Source organism: Raphanus sativus, chromosome 5, assembly GCF_000801105.2.
Source record: "Raphanus sativus cultivar WK10039 chromosome 5, ASM80110v3, whole genome shotgun sequence".
Taxonomy (NCBI): domain Eukaryota; kingdom Viridiplantae; phylum Streptophyta; class Magnoliopsida; order Brassicales; family Brassicaceae; genus Raphanus; species Raphanus sativus.
The window spans coordinates 22,308,626-22,331,514 of record NC_079515.1 but is presented as its reverse complement, the minus strand read 5'-3'; the positions used below and the strand labels follow the sequence as shown (position 1 = coordinate 22,331,514).

General features: G+C 36.1%; 3 protein-coding genes, 2 long non-coding RNA genes and 1 other non-coding gene across 6 annotated transcripts; 2 read left to right on the top strand and 4 right to left on the bottom strand.

The window, feature by feature from the left end:
* Positions 1-220: 220 nt before the first annotated feature.
* On the bottom strand, positions 221-4,415 carry LOC108861394 (calcium-transporting ATPase 4, endoplasmic reticulum-type). Its single transcript, XM_018635247.2, has 9 exons — positions 4,271-4,415; positions 2,787-4,207; positions 2,626-2,698; positions 2,412-2,533; positions 2,013-2,294; positions 1,547-1,924; positions 1,363-1,472; positions 1,037-1,265; positions 221-958 (listed from the first exon to the last, which is right to left on the bottom strand). Exons 2-9 carry the CDS (start codon positions 4,188-4,190, stop codon positions 374-376), a joined length of 3,183 nt encoding a protein of 1,060 aa, XP_018490749.1. The 5' UTR covers positions 4,191-4,207; positions 4,271-4,415; the 3' UTR covers positions 221-373.
* A 1,524-nt stretch (positions 4,416-5,939) lies between these two features.
* Positions 5,940-6,829, top strand: LOC108860924 (uncharacterized). The gene is made up of 4 exons (XR_001950770.2): positions 5,940-6,052; positions 6,144-6,271; positions 6,361-6,525; positions 6,608-6,829. It is a non-coding gene; the product is annotated as an uncharacterized LOC108860924 (long non-coding RNA).
* A 127-nt stretch (positions 6,830-6,956) lies between these two features.
* LOC108859930 (glutelin type-D 1-like) lies at positions 6,957-21,518 on the bottom strand. The gene is made up of 3 exons (XM_018633830.2): positions 21,220-21,518; positions 7,377-8,097; positions 6,957-7,288 (listed from the first exon to the last, which is right to left on the bottom strand). Exons 1-3 carry the CDS (start codon positions 21,413-21,415, stop codon positions 7,135-7,137), a joined length of 1,071 nt encoding a protein of 356 aa, XP_018489332.1. The 5' UTR covers positions 21,416-21,518; the 3' UTR covers positions 6,957-7,134.
* LOC108860932 (replication protein A 70 kDa DNA-binding subunit A-like) lies at positions 8,714-12,404 on the top strand. The gene is made up of 10 exons (XM_057011238.1): positions 8,714-10,094; positions 10,180-10,444; positions 10,537-10,633; positions 10,718-10,842; positions 10,916-11,000; positions 11,083-11,212; positions 11,308-11,486; positions 11,592-11,715; positions 11,825-12,040; positions 12,139-12,404. The coding sequence occupies exons 1-10, from the start codon at positions 9,948-9,950 to the stop codon at positions 12,289-12,291; spliced, it is 1,521 nt and encodes a 506-aa protein (XP_056867218.1). The 5' UTR covers positions 8,714-9,947; the 3' UTR covers positions 12,292-12,404.
* LOC130512837 (uncharacterized) lies at positions 12,596-20,553 on the bottom strand. The gene is made up of 4 exons (XR_008946443.1): positions 20,397-20,553; positions 19,544-20,301; positions 13,267-13,348; positions 12,596-12,820 (listed from the first exon to the last, which is right to left on the bottom strand). It is a non-coding gene; the product is annotated as an uncharacterized LOC130512837 (long non-coding RNA).
* Positions 21,519-22,701: 1,183 nt separating the features above from the next.
* On the bottom strand, positions 22,702-22,773 carry TRNAH-GUG (transfer RNA histidin (anticodon GUG)). The gene has a single exon. It is a non-coding gene; the product is annotated as a tRNA-His (tRNA).
* Between the last annotated feature and the right edge of the window lie 116 nt (positions 22,774-22,889).

The window sequence follows — 22,889 nt, the reverse complement described above, 5'->3', positions numbered from 1 at the left end:
GAATGGAAGCTGTGTTTGAACTATAATTCTCTGTTATCTCAAATTCAATTTCAACCATAACTGTAATGATCAATGAACTATGCTCTCGGAGTTTGTAACCTGAATCAAGACACTCGTCGAGCTATTTCAAAGAAAAACCATATATCAATGTAACATTCATCTTTCCATTACAGACTGTGTTGGAGAACCCCATGTTGACGAACTAATATGAGATCCAGCCTTGCAAACATTTTTATCAATCCAAATGGAATCGTTTGGAAAATTTAAAATAACCAACGACGCTGACATTGAGTTAAAGCAACAAAGTGAATAATATTAAAAGCTAAAACTAGAGTCTGTAAATAAATAATATGCCTTTCGTTTACAAATCTTCTTACTCCTCCTTTTGCTTCACAGAGGGAGTGCGACGTGCGTAGCGGTATCCACTGGTCAACCTTCCTACAAACTTGAGAACTTCATCTATCAGTATCACCGGAAGCGACACAGCCAACACCAGCAGCCACTCGTTCAAACTCAGCGGCACTATCCCAAACACCTGAGCCAAGAAGGGCACGTACAGTATCACAAAATGTAGCCCAAACGACACCGCCATCGCCAGCAGCAGCCACGGGTTCACCCACGGCGGCATCGTCACGAGGCTTCCGTCCTCTGAGAGCGCGTTCAAGGAGTTGAACATTTCAATAGCCACCAACACCGAGAGGGAGAGTGTGGACGCTTTGATTTTCCCTTGTTGGAAATACTCGCACGGGTTTGTGTCGAAGGTGAAAGTCTGTGAGCCAGCTGTGAAAGGTGAGACTTTGAAGCCTTCCCATGATGAGCACTGACCCCAGTGTGCTAGCTGTGAGTAACTCACAAGGCTGTGACCGTCTTGGCTCAAGTCTATGCCCATGAAGCTGCTGTGTGTGTACCATATGATGAATACTCCTACCGTTGCTACTCCCACATACATACCAATCACCTTATAGACAACAAGTTAAACCCATTTTTAGTCAAGTGCTTAAAAAAAAAAGAAGAATCTGTGTGTGTGTTTGCATACCAGATAGCGGAAGAGGATCCAGGCAGTGATAAGCGAGTCATCGCTTCTGCGAGGAGGCTTCTTCATGATATCCTTGTCAGGGGGATTGAATCCCAAAGCAGTAGCTGGAGGACCGTCTGTTACCAGATTCACCCACAGAAGCTGAACTGGGATCATGCCTTCTGGGATTCCAAGTGCAGCTGTCAAGAATATCGATGCAACCTCACCGATGTTTGAAGAGATCATGTACCTTTTTTTATTCATCATCAGTCAGAGATAGATAGGATCAGTATTATGTTACTTACATAACTCAAGCCACCTATACAAAGTAACAGCAAAAGACTCACCTGATGAAAGCCTTCATGTTGTTATAGATGGACCTGCCTTCACCAACAGCTGCTACAATAGTGCTGAAGTTATCATCTGCTAACACCATGTCTGATGCCTCCTTCGCTACCTGCAAAAAACAACCCCACAGAGCTTAACCATAGTCTTCCTGTAGTTTGCAGATGAGAGGAGAGGGATATGTACCTCTGTGCCGGAAATACCCATAGCTACACCTATATCAGCCAACTTCAACGCAGGAGCATCATTGACTCCATCTCCAGTCATGGCAACCACTTCACCATCTTCTTTGAGTAACCTAACAATCTCTTGCTTGTGCTTGGGTTCAGCCCTCGAGAACAAGAGCCCTCCCGTTTGCCTTAGATGATTCTTCTGATCTTTAACATCCATAAACTCTTTTCCAGTCAAGCTTCTTGACGAGATATCTTCATCTGCCTCAAACACTCCAATCTCACGGCAAATTGCTTCCGCGGTGCTCTTGTTGTCTCCGGTTATCACCATGACTCGGATACCTGCCGTTCTGCAGTCTGCAATGGCTTGACGCACCTCTTTCCTCGGAGGATCCTTCAAAATTTTTGAAAAGTTAGAACATGAATCAATGACCAAAGAAGAACAAAAAATAATAATAATAATACTGGTGACCACAACTCACCCTTAGACCAACAAACCCAACAAATGTTAGATTGGACTCAATAGAAGAATAGTTAGATGGGTTGAGAAGTTGCTGGTGAGCAGGATGGTCTTCACTGCCATCATAAGTAGCAAAATCTGATGGAACATCTGAGAAGGCAAATCCGAGACACCTTAATGCATTCATGGACATATCATGTAGGCTTTGTAAAATAAGATCCCTCGAGTATTGGTCAAGTTCTTGTGTGGAACCATCAAGTAACTGAATCTTTGTACTCCTTTCCAATACATTCTCAACGGCACCCTGCAAAAAAAAAAAAAAAATTCAAAATCGTTCTCTTAGGAGCTGAAGAAAGGAGGGGACAGAGGATTTTTCAACTAATAACATGCATCAATTCGAACCAAAGCACATAGAACAGACCTTGACCAGTAACAGCTTTTTTCCTGAGCTGGAATCCACCATTACTCCCATTGACTTACGGTCTCGGTCGAACTCAAGAGTGGCAATACGTTGCTCTAGTTCACTCCATAACCGACAACAACCTTTAGTAATGTAAGAAAAAGAGTTATACACATGAGTTTCATGTATCTTTTTAAAAAAAACATGAGAAATGAATGTAACTAAGCACACATACGTAAGACATCACCATCAGCCAAAGATGAAGCTTTACTCGCTCCTTCTGGGAATCCCATTTTCTCAACCAAAACCTGCTCAAGCAAACAAACACCAATAGATTAACACTTGACAGCCTATGAAAGTTGAGAGACACGAGCCTAGAGTAGTAGACCGCTTTACCTTCAAAGCTGCCTCAGTAGGCATGCCTCTAGCAACAAACTGATTCTCAGATTGCTCGACGTTAGCATCATTACAAATGGCAGCGATTTTCGCAATCATCTGAAGATTTGCATCCATCCTACCCACAGGCCAATCTTCTATCTTTCCATCTCGTGGATCAAAAGAAGTCCCCTCAACACTGAAAGATCGGAGAGTTCCAACTCTAGAGCCCATAGCAACAAGCTTCGAAACAGCCATCTGATTGGTTGTCAGAGTTCCAGTTTTATCAGAGCATATAACCGTTGTGCAGCCAAGCGTCTCCACACTGGGCAACTTCCTAACCAGAGCATTCTTCTGAGCCATCTTCCGCGTCCCGAGAGCCAAACAAGTGGTGATAACCGCTGGAAGACCTTCCGGAATCGCAGCAACGGCCAACGCCACAGCAATCTCGAAGTAGTACGTGCACTTCTCGAAGGAGAACTTGAAGTTTCTAGGCCAGCCATCGACATACTCCCAGGAGAGAAAGTACTTCACATTGATGAGCCACACCAACGCACAGATCAACCCAATGATCATCGTCAGAGCTTCTCCAAACTCGTTGAGTTTCTTCTTCAAAGGAGTATCTTCCTCGTGCTGTGAAGCTTCTTGAATCTGCGAATGCACCCTCCCAATCTCACTACTCATCCCAGTACCCGTAACCAAACAAACACAGTTCCCATTCACAATAGTGGTCCCTGCAAACACCATACATTTCTTCCCCTGAATATCAGCCCCCTCCTCCACAGGCTTAGTAGTCTTACTCACCGCCTCACTCTCTCCCGTCAAAGACCCCTGCTCAACTCTCAACGTCGAGCTAACCAATCCCACAACACGCATATCCGCAGGGACCTTATCACCCACCCTGAGCTCCACAACGTCCCCAGGAACAAGCTCCTTAGCAGGCAAGCTAGACACTTTAACCCCATCCCGCGTCACAGTCGCCTGCTGAGACTGAATCTCCTTCAAAGCCTCCAGTGCCTTCTCGGCATTAGTCTCCTGCCAGATCCCAACGATCGCATTCACAATCAAGATCAAGAAGATCACAAGCGGCTCGACGAACGCTGTGATCCCCATCTCACCTCCTTCGTCGCCATCAACAAAGGCCAGCACGAAGGATATAACAGCAGCCGCCAAGAGGATACGAACCAACGTGTCGTTGAACTGCTCCAGAACCAACTTGAAAAGCGACGTCCCTTCAGGCTTCTCTAACTCGTTCAAACCGTAGATCTGATGACGTTTCAACACCTCATCGGCAGTTAATCCTCTCTCAACGCTAACGCCGAAGTGCTCTTCGCATTCTCTAACGTCTTTGGCCCAAGCGGGGAAAGTATCCAACTTTAACGATTCGGAGGAACCGTTACTCTGCTCTTCCCCTCCTTTCCCCATTCTCTTCGCCTCCTCCACTAAAAAAAAAGAGATCGTTAATTGAAATTTTAACGGTAAAAGGATCAGACTTCGAAGCTCACCAATGTTTCTACGATGCGGAGATCGTACGCCTCTCTCTCTCTCTCTCTTCTTCTACGGAGGCCTTTATATATATATATAGAAGGATATATATGAGTGAGTATATCGCTTTCAAGTTGAACACGATCTCCATCAGTTATATTGCAATTAAGTCCTTGTATTCTCTTGTGATTTCTTAATGTTCTTTGCTTAAGGGGCTGAGAGTGTAAATTATGTATCTTTCGGGGGGTGTTGTTTTGATTTGAATAAGCTTTTCTTAGTGTAGAGTGTAGGTATACTCTTTGTATGCGAATATTTGCTTTTCAAGGAATGGGCTCTGCCACGTCGATCACATGGGGCTCGGCTCTGCCACGCCCATTTCGACACGTGGAGATGTATAATTGGTTGGGGCAAATAACAAGTTGCTTTTTCAAAAGTAATTTGAGAAAGTTATCTTCCTCATTTGCCAAGCTAGAAATTGAATGAGAAATACTATAGATAAAATAAAATATATTTTTCTAATGTTTAACCATTAATGTTGAATACATATAAAACCAAATATAAGCAAGTTTAGATGGGTATTATATCTCTGCTATTTTTAGATGACATTTATTCTTTGATAGTATACCGTGTTCATTTTGATTCGATCTTATCTTATTTTAGTGATTTAAATTACAAAAGATAACAGATTCTGCCCATTGCTAATGAGCCTAGTTTTCTTTAGGAAAATTTCATATTATTAATACCAAACGTCTGGTTAGGCAGTGTCTACGAGGAAATATGGGTTCACTTAAGAGAAAAAATTAAGTATAAACCATCTTTGAGCTTAGGCCCAAATCCTAAAACATTTTTGATTGATTGGATTAAGAACCAACCGTGAATGAAAGTAGGATGTAAGATTAGATTGTGGTCCAAAAAGCAAAAATATCACACGAATATTAATATTAACTCGAGTCTCCAACTATGTAAAATAGTTGTTACAAATTCATGACAACACCACACAAAAATAGAAAGTGACATAGTATTACATATACTAAAATTTGGAAGAATCTGCATATAAAAGTATCAAATTATCATACAATATTAGGTGGAATAAAGTAGGCAGTGTTGATAAATTGCATTACACTATTTCAAAGACTGCATTTATATAACGAACGAAAAAAATTTCCTACCGTTCAGGATAGATGTAGAACAGAACATATTTCCGAATTAAACGTTTTAATATAGTCTTCCAGCAGGAGAGATGTTAAGATTTTCCAATTTAGACCCCAAAACTTATTGGTCGTTATATATAATTGATGTCAAACTCAAAAACCTAAAAGTAGTTTGTATAAACTAATGGAAATAATGTCTATGTTTGTATTTTTCTTGGAAATCCGTTACTAACATACTACTACTAGAATTATGAATTAAACTATAACTTTGCCTAATTGTGTATTCACTTTTTAAGTACATTAGATAAGCTTTTCTTAGTTTGACAAAAAAAAAAGATAAGCTTTTCTTAGTCAAACGAAGACGGCCTAAGCCATAATCAAGAAAAATAGAATAAACGACCGCTTACCAATCACGTCCTTGTATTATATGCAAGTTGATTAATAAAAGACCAGGCGCCAAATATGTCAACAGAAAAACTAGTACATATATCAAACTCTTCTTCCATATTTGTTCGTATATTTTCTCACATTGGCAAAACTGAAGGCAACAACTTAAATGGCTTCCAATTTTCATCTCATCGTCCTCTTAGTACTCGTTTCTATCTCTGTAACTTCCGGGTATACTCTTTCCACAGGAGATGCTGTCTTAAAGTAAGAAGAAAGATCAACCTCAGAATCCTACTTTCAGTTCTTTTGTTTCACATGTCTATATTACTTACATAGTGTTTTTTTTTCTGTTTAGAAAATACGATGATGAATCATATTTTAGGGCTTCAAGTGAGAAAGTACAGTCAATGATAGATGTTAAAGATCTAAAAGCTCGAAATCTTCAAGCTATAGTCGTTGTGAACAAAGCTTCTAAGGGCGGGGGTAACAAAAGCTTTTCTACACTAAATAAGTTTAGTAAAATATTTAGTACGTTAATTAAATTTGATATAATAATACCAAAAAAATTGAAGGTTTGCTGAAGAGAAAACACAAGAGTAACAAAGTAGGATCACTGGACGTTTTAACTCTTGCTGGAATCATAATCTTATCTGTTATAGTTACCAGCGTGATCATCGCTTTTCTATAAAATCTCTATCATGTGCTCAAAACAAAAAACACTCAAAGTATTGGACAAGGTAAAGCTTCTTACAATCTATATAGACTACTTATTTATTACATAACGAAATGCTATTAAACTCTTTTTGAATGGATGTTTAGGAGAAGTGGGAGCTAAAGAGATGGGACATGAAGCGGACAAGAAGATGGAAACAGATACCATGAGTCCTCAGGCAGGAAAACGTTCAAACGGTGACGCCAATGTTTGATACCAAGCGTTTGGAACCATTATTCTTAAACTCGTTCGTTAGATCTCTCATCTCCATAATCTTTCTTTTTGTTCGTTATTGTTGTAACTTGTAAGTTGGTATGATGATAATTTCTTTTACCGTCTGCATATGTCAAAATTTAATTTAAAATACATTATGCACTACCTAAATTACATTATGCACTACCTATCCCATTATGATGAGGAAGATATGGGTTTGAATTGAAAAAGTTTGCAAGTAACTGATGTTGATGAAACATTTCAATAAAACGGTAACAAAGGGAACAAGAACCGGTTGAATAAAAACCACAGGAGGAGAATCAAATATGACAAGACTAGAATAGTTCCTTGAAGAACAACAAAATAGTTAAAACAACAATTAAAGATAAAGGTGGTTCTTGTACTACTCTCTTCTGCTTCTTCAGTTTGAAGGAGGGAAGAAAATTGCATCTGAAGTCCTCTTTGAACGGAAAGACTTCTCCACCTCTGGATCAACATTAAACGCCGCCTGCAAAACCTCTGGAGACAAAGCCTTCCAGACAGATGTCCTCCCAGCCAAGTGTGTGAAAATCGGACTACACACACATAAACAAACTCTTAGTTTTTCTTTCAATTTAAAAAAAAAAAAAACTCAAAAGAGTGTGTAAGGATTCGTGTTCTTACTCAGGAGTAGTCACAATGGAGAACCAAGACATGCCTTCAGGATCAGCAATCTTTGAAACCACAAAGAACCTTGGAACAATGAAGAGAGAACCAGCAGTGATATGAGTCTCAAGAACTCTTTTCCCATCAGCACCAACCACTTGAACTCTTCCACTCCCACCAACAATGTAAGTCACTTGAAGTGCCGAGTCACAAGAGAAACCAGGGGAACACATGGAATGTCCATCAATCTGAACAAGATCAGCTCCAAATCCAACTTCACCAACAAGAGGAAGGTTCTTGGTGTTCAAAACAACGACTCTCCCACCGTCCTTGATGTCAACATCAAGAGGAGCCTCCAAACAGTTAATGACAAACCCATCACGGTCCTCTGCCTTGGGTTGTGGCATCTTGAAATCCTCGCCGAGCTTCACAATGCCTTTGCCGGTTTGAGAACCGACAAGTGTCTTCACTGTGGTCTCGTCCAAATCCCAAGCTCTGCCTACGAACTCAGTGGAGAAACCGGTGAAGATTCCGTTTGAGCCGGTGAGGTAGAAGTCAGTGAACTGTCCTGCTTTGTGTGCCTTGTGGGTTTCACCGAGGAAAAGGATTTCAAGATCAGTTGCCTCGCTGTTGAACCACCATGTCACCACACCAAAGGGAATAGCAATAGAGTCACCTTTCTTGATGGCGATCACCTTCTCCTCCTTCTCAGGGAGGACAATTCCAGCCGTTCCAGATCCTGAAATGGAATCAACAATTAAACGTAGATATCAATCGTTCAGTTCCTTACACGCCAAGTCATTACATCAACCTAGGACTATTTTTTTGGCATACACTATGTAATCTATTTGACTATTATATTAGTGATCAAAGTTTCACTTACAAACTTTATTCAAAATAAAAGAAATCAAGCCTACTATACAAAACTGCATTAATCACACAAAAATGTTACTAAGAGAACAAAAGAGAACGAACATTTAAATGTTAGCAAGAGAACAAAAGAGAACGAACATTTTTGGCTTAAACTATGTATTCTATTTGACTATTACTGTATATTAGGGATCATAATTTCACTTGTAAGGTTTATTCGAAAAAAAAACTCAAACCTATTATAAAAAAATTGCACGAACCACGCATGTTTTGACAAGATAGAACAAAAAGAAAGAATTTTTTTGGCATACACTATGTAATTATTTGACTATTATATTGGGGATCATAGTTTCAAATATAAAGTTTATTCAAAGTGAAATCAATCAGAAGTAATACATCTTCCCTATTAAAAGAGAAGTACAATTTTTATCTACCATTTAGAAGTCATATTGGACCTTTTAATTAAACATCTAATAAAGTGGACCCTTTAATATACTTTAACGTGACTTCAATTATTTAATTAAACATCTTCGTCACATGAAACATCTTTGTCACATGAATTAAACATTTTCGTCACATGACCTTTTAATTAAACATCTTTGTCAAATGAAACACACGAAACAACACACATTTATTATTTTTACATCTTTTCATATAAATAATTTTATTTCATATATAGATGTTTATTTGTTTCTGTCAAATTCATATTGTTTTCATTTATTCAAAGTAGTTAGCAGTGATAGCAGACGAGATGAACAAAACTCCAATCAATCTGTTCCAACAAGCATCAACAGAATGGTATCCATACGATCTATTTTTCATAGATTATTTCAAGATCTTGGACATAGACAGATTTCAACCATTACTAAGCCACATGAGCAACACAAAAGATAAGTCACGTTGAACACAAAGGGGAAGTCAAGTTTGACACCAACCACACCAATAAACAAACGCAAATGCGTGCTTGGTAAGTTCTAATGAACAATCGACAAAAAAATTTCTGGTGATACTAACTATATTAAACTTATTATAAAGGTCTTCATTTGATGTCAAACCAAGGTGATGTCACATGACCTTTTAATTAAACATCTTTGTCACTTGAAACAAACCAAACAACACACATTTATTATTTTTACATCTTTTCATATAAATAATTTTATTTCATATCTAGATGTTTATTTGTTTATGTCAAATTCATATTGTTTTCATTTATTTTAGTATAAACATTTTATTTTTAATTAATATTTAATACTTTACGGTATATTAAAGAATATACTTTGGCATTTTGTATTTAAAGATCAGATCTTTTCTCTTTATAACTATCCTAAAATCTAGAAACACATTTCAAACTGAAAAAAAATTGTTACTGATTTATCGCGTCATATATATTCTCTTAACTAAATCACGTTAGAACAAAAATATTCATAGATATCTTCCACACCAATCATTTACTAATTTCCAAATTTTAACGTTTTGTATTTATCACACTTAAATCTCTCGTCCTTTTAAAACTATCCTAAAATCACGTAAGTCATTATTATCTTAAAAGATTTATTATTTATTAACCTTGCTTTTCACGGAAAGTGTAACAAATCGAAAATATATTTATCATTTAGTTACCTAAAATCTAGGTATCCTAGAGATTTGAAAACCAATATATATAGAACATACGTCTCATGTAATTCTCACATCTCAATCACTCTAATCTAAATCACTAAAATGTCTTCGAACAAGAGTGTATCCTTGGTCAAGAATGTCAAACCATACAAAACTGGTTGGTGTATCCAAGTGAAGGTTCTTCATTCGTGGAAGCAATATACCACTTATGCTGGTCATTCACTGGAACTGATTTTGGTTGATGAAATGGTGAATATCATCTTTAATCTTTTAAATGATATTTAATGTACCTTTATTTGTGTTAGAAGATTAACGTAATCGTTTTTAATTTCAGGGTACGAAGATTCATTGCTCGTGCAAGAAGGATCACATGTTTCGTGTTCAACGTGACTTGCCTTTGGGAGTATGGCGCCTGGTTACCAACTTTTCACTCTCAAATGCAACTGGTCAGTACCGACCAACCAACCATCCTTTCAAGATGTCTATTACAGGCGAAACAAAGATTGCGGATTCAGATTACCATTGCGATGACATGTTCTTCACCTTTGCAACTTATGAAGATGCTGGGAATGGGAGTATCAATTCACACTTTTTAATTGGTTAAGATTTCTTACCATCTATATTTAACATTGCAATGATATTTCTTTACTATAAGGTATCAATATTTTTGTATTTTTGTTAATTATTGCAGAAGTAATCGGTCAAGTTGAGAGCCTTAAAGACGTTCAGACTGTTCAAGTGAAAGGGAAGGACAGGAAAAAAGTTGAATTCCGGCTCCGTGACACCAAGTAATGACTATTTTATATACTGCACCTGATCGTTAATTGATCTTCTCTTTAACTAACTCTTTTGTATATGCCTAACTGTATCAGGGGTGAAACGATTGCGTGTTGTCTGTGGGGATCATTTGCTGAACAAATTGAAGCTTATGTTCAAGAAAACAATGATCCCAATATGATTTTGGTTATCAGATTCGCGAAGATTGGATTTTATCAAGGTAATATATGCAATTTATAATAGTATTATACTGTTGAGAATTTATATAATACTTTATTGTTTCTTCATTGTAGGTGAAGTTCAAATGACCAATGCATTTGATACATCTCTGGTTCTGATCAATCCGGACTTGCCTGAAGTCAAGACTTTCAGAAGCTTGTAAGTATCAATACTTTTTCCATCTACTAATAAGATATAAAAAATCAATTAAGTGATCAATAATTATATTATTTTTACATAGGTTGCCAAAAAATGAAACTGGTCTTATCCTTTTCGATCAAAATCCTAATGGTAAGGCAATCAAGGCTCCAAAACAAAACTGGAACGAAGTTGAAATCAAATCAATCTCGGAAATATTGATGGCCATGAAGGTATAATTATTTTCGATTTTTATACTAAATATTTTAATCCATTACAGTACAATATATAATCACCTATTTTAATATTTGACTAATTCTGTTTATAGGTAGAAAACTGCAAAATCATTGTTTCTATTGAAGCAATAGATACAGATTGGGGCTGGTTCTATTTTGGTCATGATAGGTGCAACAAACGTGCCACACAAATTGGTTGGAATGATCAGAAGGATAAACCTCTATGGCGTTGCGAACGTTGCCGTTCTAATGTGACCAATGTGTCTCCAAAGTAAGTTTATACATGACTTCGGTTTACATTTCTGTGAATATAGATGTGAATACTAATTGACAGTAAAAGTATATTAAGTCTAATGTGTGAGACTATGTTGTGCAGATACAAACTGCATATTGTCGTGCAAGATGACTCTGGTACATGCAAGTTGTTGTTGCTGGATACTGAAGCTCAAGCAATAGTCGGAACCAACGCTGTTGACCTATGGGATGGGTCATATGATGAGGTACTACTGAAACATATTGTTAGTAAAGATACACTTTTAATATCCTAGCTTTATCTTACTGATAAACTTAGTTTTTGACTAAATTTGTTCTTATGGTATTTAAACTCAGATTGAAGATCCGGAGGTGCTACCAGAACCAATCCGAGAATTAGTTGGGAAATCATTCTGTTTTGGAATTTCATTGGCAAATGATAATGTGGCTAACGGTTCTGATATATTTGTGGTCTCTCAAATCTGGTCTGGAGATACACTTCTCAATGCAGTTTCACATTCTGAATCATTGTCTGCTATCAGCCCAGGCTCCTCCATGATCTCCGCTGCCGAGGTTAATAGTCTATTAAATTAATTTGTTATAACTCGGATATTTTATTTTATTGACCTATTATTTTTATTGAGAATGAGTTATTTATTATTATTATTTAGGTTTCGAAGTCAGATCCGAACAGTACCTCAACTTCTGAAGGTTGTTCAACCCCTTTCTCCAAACGCAAAGATGATAATCTGCCTGACATGACTTCATCGTCAAAGAAACTGTGCACCAAGTTAATCAAGGTGGAGAAATCGAAGACAGAATAGTCATGGGCAATTTGAAGTGATGAAGTTTGGTGGTTATGTTTGCAGTGTTGTTTCTTCATTTGGATTTTCTTTTCAGTTATTTGGATTTATTTGCTTCTATTTTTATATTTCGGCTGTTTTGTTTGGTGTTTTTTCGTTTTTAATCTATTTTATTAATAAAGTTCTGGCTTTTTCTATACATGTTAGACTAATGTTCGCAATGAAAAAAGTAAACATTAATTATAAATGAATCCTCATTTACTTAAAAATAATAACTTTTCTAATCTGAGTCACAATATTCCCATCTTAACTAGCCATCAACTTAGCAAATTCTAAGTTTAAGCAAATACCATTATCTCTAATAACTATATTTAAATTTCATCGTATCTTAGAAATTAGATACATACCTTATACACCGCCAAGCCGTACCTCAGACATCCAGAGAGTGAAGAAGCAGGAAGCTCAGAAAGTGAAGAAGCAGAAACCACAGGCCACTTCTACCGCTAACATGTAAATATGTGAGTTCCAGCCGTAATTCCATAATGCTCACCTTAGTGTATAAGGATATAAAATATAATACAATTTACATTAGTTATAAAATAAAAGAGCACTAATCATTTTTTTGGTCAAAAAGAGCACTAATCTTAAAATGAGAAAATCACGTGTGTGAAAAATTGGACAAGATGGTGTCAGATTTTTTGGTACAGTTACACCAATATTATTAGATCTAAATTAAAAAGAGATTATAACAACTGATCAATAACTAGCCTAAAATGTGGGAAAAGAGATTTCCTAAAGATATACAGAATTGAACATTGATTTGGGCTATTCCCTGAACATTCATCCCACACGTAACTTCTTATAAACCAAAACAGAGTTTGATAATTCACCAACTACAGCTTCTCTTCTCACGATAGAGTTTTGTGTTTCAGGTGAAACTTCTATATATTCTGCATTATTTCGTATTAACCAACATTTGTTTGCTATCGTCAGTACCTTCATTGTCTTTATTAATCACCAGTTATGAAGAAAAAAAGAGGCGATCCTGATAAACCTTCTGGCCATTCACGTTTGACTCCTGCAAAAAAACGAAAAGTAGTTAGCAGTGATAGCAGACGAGATGAACAAAACTCCAATCAATCTGTTCCAACAAGCATCAACAGAATGGTATCCATACGATCTATTTTTCATAGATTATTTCAAGATCTTGGATATAGACAGTTTTCTACCATTACTAAGCCACATGAGCAACACAAAAGGCAAGTCACGTTGAACACAAAAGGGAAGTCAAGTTTGACACCAACCACACCAATAAACAAACGCAAATGCGTGCTTGGTAAGTTCTAATGAACAATCGACAAGAATTTTTCTGGTGATACTAACTATATTAAACTTATTATAAAGGTCTTCATTTGATGTCAAACCAAGGTGATGGCACACCAGCTCCGAGGAGTTGTGTCACTGAGATCGCTTGTGAGTTGGAATTTCGTAATTTCAGATTTCTGATATTAAATGTATAAAATTCTTCAGCTCTAAATTCAAATGAACATGTTCTTACATATTGTTTACCAGCCAAACAGGGTTCTACAAGTTCGAGGATGCAAAGAAAAAAGCCAAGAGTTGTTTTGCAAGATATTACCAATATATCATCTTCATTTGATAATGTAAACAAGGATTCATCTAAACAGACAATTGAAGCAACTACTGATGGATCATTGACTGATCTAAGTGAAGAAGATGAAATGTCAGCAGATTGTGATTCAGATTACGGAGGTTGTAAATGTGTTGATGGATTTCTGCTCTACCAATTTTATAAGAAATGAGTTGTTATTATCTGTATACTAATCTGTAGTCTTTTTCTTGCAGGAACAATAGATGAAAATATTGATCAAGATTGGGACTGTAGTTCACAGGAAAGTAAAGATTCAGACTCAGAAACAGAAGATGTTGTTTCTGTTGATCCCGATACAGATCAGCGAAATCAAAGAGTAAAATCACTAGCAGCTATTATGGAACAAGTATTTCGGTCACCAGCACCGAAAAAATCAAAAAAAACTTTGCCAAAAGTCGTTGGTAATGACATATAGTCACTACGTGATTTAACTTTCATTGCTCTTTGCATTTTTGTTTTATCATCTAAATTTTTTTTTAAAATATACAGAATACAGAGATGAGGGGGATCCTACACATACATGTCCATATTGTGGTGCTATGATGTGGTACAATGAACGAGTCAACAAACGTAGGAATACACGTACTCCTACCTTTGCACTTTGTTGTCTACAAGGTGCTGTGCAGCTGCCCTTACTAAAGGAACCACCAGAAGTTCTTAAAAAACTTTTGGAAGGAAATGATCTTTTAAGCAAGCATTTTCAGAAAAACATCAGGGCTTATAACATGATTTTCTCTTTCACTTCAATTGGTGGAAAATGTGAACGATCTGTTCAAAAAGGCGTAGGACCACCTATGTTCCAACTCCAAGGAGAGAATTATCATTTAATGGGAAGCTTAACCCCAAAAGATGGTACAAAGGGGAAGTTTGGACAGATGTATATTGTTGACACTGAAAATGAAATCCAAAATAGAGCTAATGCTTTGAGGTAATTTCATTTCAATTACTACTACTTAACATTATTTGTAAGGCTGCATTGACTAAATATCTGCTTAATTAATTTTACAGCAAACCTGGGCAGACTTATGAAGGTAAAAAGAAGGACCATCTTAAGAAGGAGATCATTGAACTTCTCATGAAAATGCTAGATGAAGTCAATCCCTATGTTAAGCAATTTAGATCAGCAAAAGACAGATTTAAGATGCAGCCTGAAGATGTTTATCATATGAGGATTGTTAGTGATCGAGTAACTGATGGGAGGACATATAACACACCTACAGCATCAGAAGTTGCTGCACTTGTTCCTGGAGATTTTAATCTTGACATGGATAAAAGGGATATCGTTCTACAACTAAATTCAGGAAAGTTGAAAAGGATTTCAGAAATACATGCGGCTTATTTTGCACTTCAATACCCTTTGCTATTCACTTATGGAGAAGATGGTTTCAGACTTGGGATCAAGAAACGTGTGACTGCAGCTACAAAGAAGCTTAAGAAGGATACGATCAGTATGAGACAATATTTTGCATTTCGTATGCAAGAGCGTAAGAACGAGTCTCACACTCTCCTACATTCAAGACGATTGTATCAGCAATTTATTGTGGATGCTTACACAACTATGGAGTCTAACCGCCTACGCTATCTTAAGCTAAATCAGTCTACTTTGCGTTCTGATAGTTATGATTCCATTAAAGAGTCAGAGAGTGCTGGAAAAGTAGACATGCACGATCAAGGATCATCATTTGTTTTGCCTGCTTCATTCACTGGTGGTCCTAGATATATGAAGAACAACTACTTGGATGCCATGGCCATATGTAAGCATTTTGGCTTTCCTGATCTTTTTATCACTTTCACATGTAATCCAAAGTGGCCAGAGATCACGAGATATCTTAAGAGTCGAAATTTAAAGGCCGAGGATAGAGCGGACATTATTTGCAGAATGTTCAAGATGAAACTTGACTCACTCATGGATGATTTAATCAAAAAAAACCTTCTTGGGAAGACAGTTTCATGTGAGTTAAATCTTTTGTCCATTACACTTCTTTTACACTACATTTTAAACGTATATAAGTCTTATTCTTATATTTTTTTTGTTTTATGTTTCAGCTATGTACACTATTGAGTTCCAGAAACGTGGTCTACCACATGCTCACATTCTATTATTCATGGATCCTAAGTTCAAGCTTCCCACCACAGACGACATTGACAATATCATTTCAGCTGAAATTCCTGATAAATATGAAGAGCCAGAGCTATATGATATCATTAAAGATACAATGATTCATGGACCATGTGGGGCTGCTAATATGAACTGTCCGTGTATGGAGAATGGGAAATGCTCAAAGTTGTACCCAAAATCATTTTCAGAGAAGACTACTATTAATAGAGAAGGATTTCCAGTTTATCGGCGAAGAGAACTCCAAGATCGTTATGTGGAGAAGAATGGTGTGAGATTGGATAATCGATCTGTTATTCCTTATAACAAGAAACTCTCTCTTCTTTATCGGGCTCATATTAATGTTGAGTGGTGCAACCAAGCTGGATCTATCAAGTACTTATTCAAGTACATTACGAAAGGAAGTGATCGTGTGACCGTTGTTGTGGAACCACCAGATCACATGGTTCCAAATGTGGTATCTAACACGGAGGGGACTTCAGAACCAACTAACACTGATCCAGATCACGAAACTGCGCCAGGAAGTGTTAAACCCCAAAAGGATGAATTTAAAGATTTCTTTGACTGCAGGTATTTTTCTTATTTAAATGATAGTAAATACATTATTTTTATGTATATTCATGGTTTATTCTTTGTTTTGTAGATATGTTTCTGTGTGTGAAGCAGCATGGAGAAATTTTAAGTTCCCAATTCATTATCGATCTTGTGCAGTTGAGAAGCTTACCTTTCATTTGCCTGGGAAACAACATATCATTTTTAGAGGGAAAGACAAGATGAATGCAGTGATCAGTCGCAAACTCATTCAGAATACCATGTTCTTAGCCTGGTTTGAGTTGAATAAAGTTGATTCTTTTGCTAGAACCTTAACTTATGCCCAGATTCCTAATTTCTATACATATGACAAGCGTCATAAGATGTTCAAGAGAAGGAAAAGAGGATTTAGCATTGGGAGAATTAACTATGCTCCACGTAAGCAGGAAGCTGCATACTATTTGCGTGTGTTGTTGAACATCGTCAAAGGCCCTACCAGTTATGATGACATAAAAACGTTTGAAGGTGTTCTTTATCCTAGCTACAAAGAAGCATGTTTTGCTCGAGGATTACTAGATGATGATAAAGAGTACATCGATGATATTGTGAGAAGAAGTTACGATGGCTCAGCCAGTGAAATGAGGCAAGTGTTTGTTACTATGCTAATGAATGACAGCTTAGCAATGCCAGAGAAGGTTTGGGAATCAACATGGGAGTGCCTTTCTGAAGATATTGAATACAACAGGAGGAAGCTTTTGAACAGACCAGGTTAATACTATATTATACTAAACTATTTACAACATAGAAACATGTACGATGTTTTTGTGTTTCTGATTTTTAAATTAATATGTGTTTTTAATGTAGGGCTACTGTTAAGTGACGAGGATAAAAAGAGGTTTACATTACTGGAGATTGAGAAGCTTCTAAGGCGTAACGGGACATCTTTAGAAAGATTTGATACAATGCCAAAGGTACCAATGACTAGCATTCGTGATTCAAACGTACTGATTGTAGATGAGCGAAGCTATGATCAAAGCACGCTGCTCGAAACACTTGAGAGAGATGTGCCAAAGATGACTGGTGAGCAAAAGAAAATATATGATGAAATCATATGTGCTGTGCATGAAGGAAAAGGGGGAATGTTCTTTGTTTATGGATTTGGTGGGACTGGAAAAACTTTTCTTTGGAAGTTACTATCTGCAGCTATTAGATCTCAAGGAGATATTGTTCTTAACGTTGCATCATCTGGGATCGCTTCATTATTGTTACCAGGCGGTAGGACAGCTCACTCGAGATTTGGTATACCACTAAGTCCAGATGAGTTTTCTTCGTGTACATTATCTCATGGAACAGATCAAGCTAATTTAGTGAAAGAGGCATCACTCATAATATGGGATGAAGCACCAATGATGAGTAAGCATTGTTTTGAAGCCTTGGATAGAAGTTTGTCTGATATTATTGGGAAGCAGAGCAATAACCCTTTTGGTGGAAAAGTCATTGTATTTGGTGGTGATTTTAGGCAGGTTCTCCCAGTAATTCCCAGGGGCGGTAGAGCTGAAATTGTTTTGGCTTCGATGAATTCATCATATCTTTGGGAGCATTGCAAAGTGCTCAGGCTAACAAAAAACATGAGATTGTTTTCTGGTGGATTGTCAGTTGAAGAAGCAAAGGAACTTAAGGATTTTTCAGAGTGGATATTAAAAGTTGGTGATGGTAAACTTGCAGAGCCTAATGATGGTGCAGCTGAGATCGAAATTCCTCCTGAATTTTTGATTAGTGACTCTATTGATCCTATAGAAGCCATCAGCAAAGCAGTTTATGGAGATTGCAGAGAGTTACAAGAAAAAAAAGAGGCAAAGTTTTTCCAGGAAAGAGCTATTCTATGTCCAACTAATGAGGATGTCAATGTGATCAATGATTACATGTTGGATAAATTACATGGTAACTTATTCGATTCCTATTTATAATACAAATTGAGTTTTTTTATGTAGTAGTACTAATCGTGTTTGTTTAAACTTTCAGGTGAGGAAAAAATTTATCTGAGTGCAGATAGTATTGATCCGAGTGATAAAAAATCTCGCCGTGACGAAGGACTTGGTCAAGATTTTCTAAACAGCATTAGAGTGTCTGGATTGCCGAATCATATTCTTCGACTCAAAGTTGGTTGTCCTGTGATGGTTCTGAGAAATATTAATCCTGCAGAAGGGTTGATGAATGGAACAAGATTACAGATTACTCAGCTCATGGATTTTATGGTGCAAGCGAGGATTATCACAGGAGATAAGGTTGGGAATATAGTAGACATTCCAAGATTGTTGATTACACCATCTGATACAAAACTGCCTTTTAAAATGCGTCGAAGGCAATTGCCCTTGGCAGTTGCATTTGCTATAACAATCAACAAAAGCCAAGGGCAATCTCTCTCTGAAGTTGGCATCTTCCTACCTAGACCAGTGTTTTCTCATGGACAGTTATATGTGGCTATTTCTAGGGTCACATCAAAAAAAGGGTTGAAGCTTTTGATTGTTGACAAAAATGGTGAACCTCAGAAAAAGACTATGAATGTTGTTTTCAAAGAAGTTTTCAGCAACCTATGAAGAGTAAGAGTGGTGAGGTATGTTATTTGAGCCTTCTTTTACGTATCCTTTCATATTCATTTTTTTTTATTTTGAATCTTTATAAACAAATATGGTTCTAAAATGTAATTATTTATTTTTGCAGTTATGCTCGAGAAGAAGGAATGCTATGTGTTTTTACGTTTTAATATGCTATTTGTTCATTTTTGAGACAAGTTCAGTTTTTTCTTTAAAGAGTCAAACAACAATCACAACTAAGGAAATATTACATTCAAACGTTTCTTCTCTATTACGACTCTTAAGAATCATTATTAGATATCGTATAATTCCTATCATTGATCATATTACTTAAAAACTGAAAGAAAAAAAATTACTAACCTTCTTTTCAGAAGTATGGTAATGCTCTTCTTCGGTTGTAAACCTTTGTTTTTTCTGTGCCTCTCCACCATTGTATATATCATGAAACCAAATGACAAAAATTTAATACAATTTAGCTATGCACGAAAGGATATATTGAAAACTATATCACACCAGATACTAATACAAAAATATTTTTGTTTTATCACTAACGTCCGTTACTATAAGAATACAATCACAGAGAAACGATTACAGTGATATTCCACAATGATAATAAACTCAATCAAATTATAATAAGCTCATCACACTTTAAGATCTTTACGCACAACACCTACTATACTAAAACAATGATTGCTCAACTATGATAACAGAAGCAAGACGACACATATAACAATTAAAGAGAAAAAAACAGATCATACTTTCTGATCAAAATACGGTTCCATATATATATACCCGACACTAGCTCTTTATCAAAACAGAACACTAAATACAGTGAGATCAAAGTTCCAGTTCAGAAATTTAATCATACTTAAACCATAGTAGAAACAGAGATCAAATAGGATCTAATCAAATCTATATTTATACAAAACAGAGAAATAAGCTGTTACCTTTCTGTTATATATCCTTGATTGTGGTTTTAATCTTCCTTATCTTGATCATGTTATGATCCATTTTGTGCTTAATCCGGTTGCTTCTATGTTATTACATCCCACATCACCCCAATCGAGACTGATCTTCAACTCACATCTTCGATCTCTATTATTACTGATCATATTCATCTGAAAGTGCAGACAGTGGAAACTATTAGACACAGATAGACATTAAGACCATTCAATCCGTACGGATTTAGCTTCGAAATAAAGAAAAAAAATACCTCTGTGCATACTATTTCACCATTGATTGCATGATGAATCATTAAACGATTTAAATCTTGATCTTGATCTGAACAATGAAAAAAGTAGAGAGATTTCTCCGAGAGTAAAGAACCCTAATTGAGAGTATCGTTCTGTTTTTTTTCGTCGATCTTTTGTCTAACAGTTTTTTTTCCTACGCTAATTAGTTAGCTTTCTAATTGGGCCAATTATTATTGAACAGGCCATATGCTATCAAAACGGATTTTAATTTTGTTTCTCCTTTAAATGGGCCAATTGTTAACAAATTTTTATATCTTTCTTATAAGATATACTATATTATGCTATATACATATATATAATTCTCCATTAGTGGTAATTTCATTAATAATGTTTTCTATATTTCAATGTTTTATAAAAAAAAGTCAATAAAATAACATTTATAAAAGAATGTCAATAAGATAACCCAATATAATGTGATTAAAATGAAAATCCAAAAACTAATATAAATTTGTATTTTAGATTTATTTTTATTGTGGTCATTTAGATAATCATACAAGTTAATAAATTGTATTAATAAATTTAATAGAATAGATGATCCGTTTAAAAAAAGATGTCGCTATCTATTATATATCAAACAAGGATACAAAATGAACACACTCTAACATATAGGAACACCTACAAAATAGTTTTACGACATATCCAAAACAAAAGAAATTATAAATGGTAATTGTTGAAAAAAATAACACCCGCCCAGTCGGGCGGGTTAGAATCTAGTTTATACTAAACTAAATGAATCACACAAAGTAGTGAACAAGATAGGACAAAAAGAGAAGGAAGCCTAACCTTGAAGAACATAGGCAACCTTAGGGGAATCGGAGTAACGAGGAACAGCAAAGCCATACTGCTCAAGAGCAAGCTTTGCGGCTCCAATATTACCCTCTTTAAGCATTGGCAACTCTTCAGGACACCATGCAAAGTACGAGCCTCCATCTCCTCCATACACTTGCTTCGGCAACTTCGGTGTAAGATCCAACTCCATTGTTTCAACTTTTCTCTAAAAGCTCAAAGATCTGTGACGGAGAGAGCAATGAAAAGATGTGGTAAAGAGTTTAATGTTTGATATGAACACTCAATGAGATGCGACACGTATTTATACAAGAGAGGAGGGTCAATCCGTTACGAAGACGATATGATTTACTTTGGGGATAACTATTGTATTTAATGTTTTAATTCAAACTTTTTTTTTTTTGGTCTAAAAGTTTTAATTCAAACTTAATCCATTTCTTTGTATCCACGATATTTTATTTCCATATTTTGTAAATTGTTGATATTGACTCTATCGAATAGTGATGCTTCCACAGATAATCCAGGTTTGTCCATCACGTTCTTCATTTTATTTGAATAATAAATCTACTGAAAGTGCTGTTTTATTGGATGAACCGGGTCCTTAATGTATGGTATATTTCAATATGTTACCTTATTTGTTTTCAATTTGGTCATTCAGATATTATGTTTTACTTTTTTCCTTGATCTTAGGATAGGATTAAGGGTGAAATGAAGAAATTTTATCGTATCTTGTGTTTGTTTATTTACATAATTCTGCTTCTATAATTACTTCGATTTTTTCTAAGAATGGGGAATCTGCTGACTGGACGTTACTTATCTACGTTACTTTACGGGTTTATCCAATAATACAATTGGTAACAGACGTCTGTTCAAACAAAAAAAAAAAGGACAGTCTGTAAACACAACTTTGAAATCTTTTTCTACTTAATCCAATATCCAAACAAGAAACGTGACGGATTAGTTTAAACTTTAAAGACAGAAGACTGCCAAAAATATAAAAGATAAAATTCATATTCGTAGCAAAATCTTTTTATCCATTGATTTTTTGGGTCGAATCCACATATTCCTCCTAACGATTAGTGGAAGATTACAAATATAAATATATAGGCCCAGCGTTGCCAATGTTTCTTAAGCAGAAAACCAACAAAATGACCATATAAATATACATAGGCCAGCAGTGTATTGTTTAATACTAAGACCACCATTAACACACAGAACCCATTAAATTTCTTTAATTTTTTTTTATTATTTTTTCGGATTTAAAAAAAAAAAATGCACCAATTGCGGGGCGCCACATTGTCGTGGACCCGCGAATAATATCAAAGAAATGCAGAGAACAAAGTTTCTCTCTTGGCAACTTTTTTTTCTCTTTTTCTTCTTTTTGGTGGGTCATACCTCTCAAAAACTCTTTAAAACCCTGCAATAAAGGTGCTCTAAAAATCTCAATTACAAGACCATATAAAAAAAGAAAAGGAAAGCTGTGGCTGCTGGGATTCGAGCCCAGGTCTCCACGGCCACAACGTGGAATTCTTACCACTAAACTACAGCCACATTAATGGCAATGGTAATCATTTAATTCACACATTACATTCAGTTATCTCACAATTATCCTTTTTATCCTATTGTGCAGATCCAATCTTGCTTATGTGCTGTTCGTGTAAAGTTTT

Bases quoted from the DNA above. Each gene is read 5' to 3' on its own strand.
- LOC108861394 (XM_018635247.2), bottom strand. From the start codon at position 4,190: ATGGGGAAAGGAGGGGAAGAGCAGAGTAACGGTTCCTCCGAATCGTTA. The intron at 2,295-2,411 runs GTCTGTTCTATG...TTTTTTTTGCAG, and splicing joins AAAAGCTGTTACTGGTCAAG to GGTGCCGTTGAGAATGTATT. The intron at 1,925-2,012 runs GTGAGTTGTGGT...AAAATTTTGAAG, and splicing joins TTGGGTTTGTTGGTCTAAGG to GATCCTCCGAGGAAAGAGGT.
- LOC108860932 (XM_057011238.1), top strand. From the start codon at position 9,948: ATGTCTTCGAACAAGAGTGTATCCTTGGTCAAGAATGTCAAACCATAC. The intron at 10,634-10,717 runs GTAATGACTATT...TAACTGTATCAG, and splicing joins TTCCGGCTCCGTGACACCAA to GGGTGAAACGATTGCGTGTT. The intron at 11,716-11,824 runs GTACTACTGAAA...ATTTAAACTCAG, and splicing joins GGGATGGGTCATATGATGAG to ATTGAAGATCCGGAGGTGCT.
- LOC108859930 (XM_018633830.2), bottom strand. From the start codon at position 21,415: ATGGAGTTGGATCTTACACCGAAGTTGCCGAAGCAAGTGTATGGAGGA. The intron at 8,098-21,219 runs GTTAGGCTTCCT...ATTCCATTTCAG, and splicing joins GGTTGCCTATGTTCTTCAAG to GATCTGGAACGGCTGGAATT. The intron at 7,289-7,376 runs GTAAGAACACGA...ATGTGTGTGTAG, and splicing joins TCCATTGTGACTACTCCTGA to TCCGATTTTCACACACTTGG.